This window comes from Myotis brandtii, unplaced genomic scaffold (genome assembly GCF_000412655.1).
Source record: "Myotis brandtii unplaced genomic scaffold, ASM41265v1 scaffold274, whole genome shotgun sequence".
Lineage (NCBI taxonomy): Eukaryota > Metazoa > Chordata > Mammalia > Chiroptera > Vespertilionidae > Myotis > Myotis brandtii.
Genome location: NW_005360425.1, coordinates 4711879 through 4718492, shown reverse-complemented (window position 1 = coordinate 4718492; position 6614 = coordinate 4711879). Strand labels below are relative to the sequence as shown.

Below are 6614 nucleotides of genomic sequence, written 5' to 3'. Positions count from 1 at the left end.
GCGGCCCCGGGGGACCCGGGCCCCCCCCCCACGAGCCAGTCACCATCCCCGAGTCCAGCTGAGGCTCGGAGCCATCCGGCGACCCGGCGAGCGGCCTCAGGTAACGCGGGCGGGGCTGGGCGGAGGCCCTTGTCCCCTCCCCCTCCGCTCTCCCTTCCCAATCTCGCTTGCTGCCCCCCCTGATTCATTTCCCTGGCCGCAGGTTCTGCCACAGGCGGCAGCATCTGGAGGGGGGACCCCCACCCACGTCCAGGCCCCATGGGTCCCAGGAAAGGAGGCAGAGCTGCTTCCTTATCCCCAGTTCAGGTGAAAACAACCACTGCTCTGGCCCCCAACACACACACACACCTGGGGGTGCAGTGTTGTTGGTACCAGAGGAGGCACCAGTCAACCTCTCTCCTTTGGAGATAGGTAGTCCACCCAGTCCCATGGCAACCTCCCACCTCCATAGATAACCTGGACCCCTAACACCCAGCCCCACCAGCCGCTCAGCCCCCCTCCAAAAAACCCCAGCCTCCCTCCCCCTTTCTCTTCACAACACTTTCAACAGTGCCTCCTCACCAAGGTTCAGTGCTAGGCGGAGGCCCCATGTGTGGTCTTTTCATCCTGGTTGGAGGATGAACCAGGGACTCCAATCCCCAGGAGACCACCCCTACCTACCTGTCAGTCACTGCAACCAAGGTCCCAGCCTCCTCCATCCCCCTCACCCCTTACAGCAAAGCACCAAGTCCCCTCATTCTTCCTGTCAAATATCTTTCTAATCTGTACCCGCTCTGGCCTCCTTGCACCAGTCACTCCCTCTGAGTGCCTATCTTCCTGCTGCTCTGCAGGGACTGTGCCAAAGCTCCATGCGGACCGACCGTGTGGCTCCTTTCCCTAAGGTGACCTGAGCCTGGAGGGCAGAAGAGCTGGTTCAGATCTTGTCTCTGCCTCAGTGCTGTCTGACTTTGGCCAAGTCACTTCCCTCTCCGATCCGTTGTGAAATGGGGAAGGGGTCAGGACCCAGGGTGGACTGAATGAGATGGTCTTGAATGGCCACCCAACAGTGACACACCTGGTTCGATGGCTGATTAGGAGAAAACAGGACCCTTTCTCTCTATCCCTGAACTATGGAGGTGTTTTAGAGAGGAGGCCTGGGGGGGAAGGGTTAGTCCTCAGTGAAGGGACATTGCTTCTTACCAAGGCCTAGGTCAAGGCGACCCCCTCACCAGGCCCGGGCCCCTTTTCTGCTGTTAGGAGTCCCTCCTAGACCAGCAGCCTACATGCATGGACAGCTCCAAGGTAGAGGTGGTCAGCAGGGCCTGTCCTTTGTTTATCATCCCCTGCCTCTCATGAACAAGGAGAGAGAGAAGCTGCAGCTTCTATGGCTGCTGCTTGAAGAAGAGCAAATGAAGGAGAGGGAAGAGAGAAAAATCTCCTGACCAGGGAGCTGTTGTCACCATGGCAACCGCCTCAGCACCAGTTTCTCTGAAGCTGGGCGAGGGTGTGGGATTATTGCATCCCTCAGTCCCGCCCACCCTACTGCCACCTTCCCATCTGAAGCCCACAGCCCTGAGCTCTGCCCTCTGGAAGAAGCCTCTGGGCACAGAGAGCAGCAGCTCGGTGTATGGCCCTGCGCCAGCTCCTTCGCAGCTGGAGGGCAGCCCGCAAGAGGTAGGCAGAGGGGCCTGCGCACTCAGCCGGGCTACAGCACCAACAGAACGAGCCCCAGTGCATTCTGGCCTCCGCCTTGCTGCTGATGGGCTCTCCTTTACCTTGGGTGAACCCTTCCTATCATCAGGTCTGGCTTCCATCGCCTCTGAAGTTGGTGCAATGGCAGAACACAGATAAAATAGCCTGAGGCCGTTCTTCGGAGGAAGAAGTGGGTTCTGCCCGTCTCATGTAATCCACCAAGGAGCACTCACTGAACATCGCTGGGCTCCAGGCACCACCCCTAGGTCCGCAGGGTGGTTAGGTGCAGCCACAGAGGGACAGAGCGAGAATTCCGTGTGGGGCAGCTACAAGAGGGCAAACTTGGGAGCAAAGGGAAAAGCGCTTCTCTCACTCTCGGAGCTTCTCCAAAGTGGACTGGGAGGGCATAAGCTCTTTGCCATTGAGCAAAAAGGCTCAGGCAAGGGTTTAATGCAAAGGCCTCTCCTAAATCAGGTTCCATCCTAGAGTTCTAGAGCACCAGGTGAGGGTCAGAGAGCTCTGAGGTCTACATACTCGTGGGGCTCAACTCCCCAGCCTCACAGGGTCTACTCATGCCCTCATGCTGCCCTCATGCTCCTGATTGTCCACTGTCCGGGTGGGGAGAGGCCGATCATAAGGAAGTGGGCTGCAGCCAGGCCGACAGACTGCTTATAGCTGCGTGAGTCCAGGAGAGAAGGATATTAGCGGAGAGGAAAACAGCTAAGCCATAGGTGAGGTAGGTTCTGGTTGTAAGAAACCAGGTTTGAAAGGAGTATATAGTTGTGAGGGAAGGAGTTGGAGGTGAGGCTAGACAGGTGGGCACCTTGGCACCAGGTTCTAGAGGATTCTGGATTTGAGGGGACACGTGGGCATGACCCCCTCTAGCCTATATTGCACTTCTGGGCAAAACCAGAAAAGACATTCCCTTGGAGGAGAGGAATCAGAAGAAAGGCACTTCCTCTGGGGCCGTTGAGCCCACAGGCATGGCTTGCCAAGCAGTGCCCCAGCTGGCTTTCAGCCCCCTTGGCTGTGCCCCTGGTCCTGACTGAGGGGAGAGAAAGGACATAGTGAAGTTTCCAGGAGCACTTCAAAGGAAGGAACAATAGCTCAACCAGGGTGGCTCAGTGGTTGAGTGTCAACCTATGAACCAGGAGGTTCTGGTTCGATTCCCAGTCAGGGCACATGCCCAGGTTGTGGTCTCGATCCCCAGTGAGGGCTGTGAAGGAGGCAGCCAATCAGTGATTCTCTCTCATCACTGATGTTTCTGTCTCTTTCTCCTTCTCCCTTCCTGTCTTAAATCAATAAAAAACATTTTTTTTTAAAAAAAGAAGGAACAATAGGACTGGGTGGCATGTTGGACCTAGGGGGAAAAGAGAAGGGAAAACTAAAGGTAACTAAGATGGCATCCCGCCCCCCCCCTCCCCGCCCGCCCCGGGACAAGGGAAGGAAGGTGATGGAGAGGGTTGTAAGAAACCAGGTTTGAAAGGAGTATATAGTTGTGAGGGAAGGAGTTGGAGGTGAGGCTAGACAGGTGGGCACCTTGGCACCAGGTTCTAGAGGATTCTGGATTTGAGGGGACACGTGGGCATGACCCCCTCTAGCCTATATTGCACTTCTGGGCAAAACCAGAAAAGACATTCCCTTGGAGGAGAGGAATCAGAAGAAAAGCACTTCCTCTGAGGCTGTTGAGCCCACAGGCATGGCTTGCCAAGCAGTGCCCCTGCTGGCTGTCAGCCCCCTTGGCTGTGCCCCTGGCCCTGACTGAGGGGAGAGAAAGGACATAGTGAAGTTTCCAGGAGCACTTCAAAGGAAGGAACAATAGCCCAACCAGGGTGGCTCAGTGGTTGAGTGTCAACCTATGAACCAGGAGGTTCTGGTTCGATTCCCAGTCAGGGCACATGCCCAGGTTGTGGTCTCGATCCCCAGTGAGGGCTGTGAAGGAGGCAGCCAATCGGTGATTCTCTCTTATCATTGATGTTTCTATCTCTTTCTCCCTCTCCCTTGCTGTCTGAAATCAATAAAAACATTTTTTTTTTTAAAAAAAGAAGGAACAATAGGACTTGGTGGCATGTTGGACCTAGGGGAAAAGGAGAAGGGAAAACTAAAGGTAACTAAGATGGCATTCCCCCTTGGGACAAGGGAAGGAAGGAGTGATGGAGAGAGGACAGCCACAGGTTGAAGATGAGTCTGGTTGTAGATGTACTGGGTTAGAGGTGCTGGTGGGCTACTCCAAAGGGTGTCAGCTACTGTGACCTGGAGCTCAGTAAGATGGTCCCACTGAGGCTAAGAGGGAGATCAGAGCTATGGTTTTTTCCAAAAGGCAGGTAGGAGTGGAGAAGGCTTGCATTGGATAAGAGTAGCCATGATTTGGAGGGAGTGGTTCAGGCAGTTAGCATGGATTCAGCTTAGGTGCTCATCTGAGCTCTTCCACTGACCTGCTGTGTAACTCAAGCTGGTTTTCTCCTCTCTTTGGGTTTTCACTAACATAAGGGGATGATCTTAAAGGGCACTGCCAGTTTTGGCCTACCAATCTAAAAGCAATAGAGGGAATAAGGAGAAAGGAGGTGAAGACATAGTCCTTGGTGGGCCTGGGGCCAAATGGGGGCCAAGAACAGGTATGGCCCCAGGAGACACAGAATTGTGGGAGGGAGGAGAACAGGGGCAGAAGGTGAGAGCCACACAGACACTATGACACACAGAGACAGTGCTCTCTGACAGACTTGCACTCTCATACATTGACACGCTCCCACCCACACCCTGCACCTGATGCAGACACTCAGACACATTCTACAGGAGACAGCGGAAGAGGCTCCGCCTCCCCCATCAGACACGTCCACCTCTGGGTTCTCTAGCTTCCTTGACTATACCCTGAGTCTTCAATGTACTTTGGACTTGAGGAGGGGGCAGCTGGGTTAGGAGCCTACCTCCTTCTGCCCATGGTGTTCCAGAAGTGTCCTTGACTCTTGCCCCAGTGCAACTGTTTTGAACCTCACAATTCCAGGCTTCTGAAGGTGGCCTACATCCCCTCCATGGCTTCTCCTGAGGGAATACAGGATTTCTCATCCTCTGAGGGTGGTAGGTAGGGGAGGATGTAGCCACCCCCATTGCTCCTTGATCTTCCTCAAGGCCTGTGGGAGGAATCTGAGGCCCAGAGATATCTTGTAACTAACTGGAAGCCAGGCAGCAAAGGAGGGGACATGGGACAGACCAACTTCTGTTGTTTATGGTGCTCTCAGCAGTAAAGATTAGAAGCCACACTGGCCTGGGGTGGGCCTGGGGTGGGCTGTAAATGGGGCATTCCTTTTTCTGGCCTGAGGGCTTCCTTTTCTAGAGTATCTTCATGGCAGGCTACCCTGCAATTGGATTCTGGGGCCCTTCCAGGCTCCAAGCAGGTCCAAGTCACCTCCCAGGCCATGTCCTGGGAAACTCAAGCCCTGGAGGGACATTCCTCCCACGGAGCTCAGACAGGAGTGTTCATCCAGGGCCCAGTGGGGCATCACTGTGACCACGCTTCCTGGGGAGGGTTGCTCTGCAAACACTTCTTCTGGCACAGGCTACCCGAGGGGCTCACGTGCCAGCTGAGCACTGACTCTTCATCTGCCCCAAACTTGCTTCTCAGCAACACCATCTCCATCCACTCAAACCCAAATCTGAGCATCCGCCTAAACTCCTCCGTCCCTCTCACATCCACTCAGTTACCAAGTCCTGCCAGTGCCCGCTCCTGACAGTTCTCAGTCCATCCCCATCTCTTCACATCCCTTACCCTCGTGTCATCATCTCTCATCCGAACTATGCAGCAGGCCCCTCTCTGCTCTCCATACCTTGCCCCACCCAGGTCGTCTTGCACACTGTAACCAAAGGAAAAATTCTAAAACACATTCCTTCTCCCTGAGTTCCCAGCACTTAGGTCAGGACCTGCCATATTGTGAGCATTCTGTAAGCGCTGTGGAAGGAATGCTATCTTCCTAGCTCTTGCTTTAAAACCCCTCCAGGTAAAGGCTGAACTTCTTGACATGGATTGAAGGCCCTTTATAATCAGCTGCCTACCTGCCTCTTTGACCTAATTATGAGTTACTGAAAGTGGGCTTGTGTCTACTTTATCCCCAATGACTAGCACAAGGCCTAGCACACAGTCAGCCTCAATAAATGCTCAGGGAATGAATGAACTAACGGAAAGCAGAATCTAATCAGGGTCATCAGTGCTACTAGCTAGGGCTTCTATTTGTACAGAAGAGGGAGAGAAGCTTCCCGCTGGGATGGCTGGAAGGCCTTGAAGAAGTTGGGAGGTGGTACCAGGGGGACACAGGAGGAACCCGCCTCGGGTCCCTGGTAGGAGAGGAGCCTGTGGAGGCAGGTAGGGCTGAGTGTGAAAGCTCTGAATAGCAAGGAGAGAATTAAGACTCTGTTCTATGAGTGTGGGGAGCTATGGAAGGTGTAAACGGGGGAAGAGAGGATGAAGATTGTGGCGATGCAGCCCCTGTCAGTGAAAAGGAGGGGAGCGGAGACCTGAAAGGCTAGAAATCCTGGAAACCTGCACCCAGTTTTTGGGGGGAGGGGTGGAGAGGGGCGGAGAGGGGCGGTAGGAGCTCCTATGGGAAGGGATGTGGTGAAGGGGAGAGCCCAGCTGTAGGAAGATGGGGCTTGTTGAGGGTGGTGGTGAGAGGAGGGATACCCGACCAGCTGTGGAGGGAGGGATCCTGGCTGTGGGAATGTGGGTTTGTTATGGGAGGGAGCTGTTGTAGAGAAAGGGAACCCTGTTTTACCGGGACTTGGAGGACCGCTGCTTGCGCCTGTCCCCCAGGCCCCGCCATGGGGAAGACCAACAGCAAGCTGGCCCCGGAGGTGCTGGAGGACCTGGTTCAGAACACCGAGTTCAGCGAGCAGGAGCTGAAGCAGTGGTACAAGGGCTTCCTGAAGGACTGCCCCAGTGGCATCCTCAACCT

The 6614-nt window shown here is 54.8% G+C and overlaps 1 protein-coding gene across 1 annotated transcript in view; it reads left to right on the top strand.

Moving 5' to 3' along the window:
- Positions 1–12: 12 nt before the first annotated feature.
- The window catches only part of HPCAL4 (hippocalcin like 4), an 11487-nt gene continuing 4885 nt past the window's right edge, over positions 13–6614 (top strand). Inside the window, exons 1-2 of the mRNA XM_014541610.1 lie at positions 13–100; positions 6473–6614. Of these exons, the coding sequence (XP_014397096.1) occupies positions 6481–6614 (134 nt within the window). The 5' untranslated portion in view covers positions 13–100; positions 6473–6480. The remainder of the gene's footprint in view (positions 101–6472) is intronic.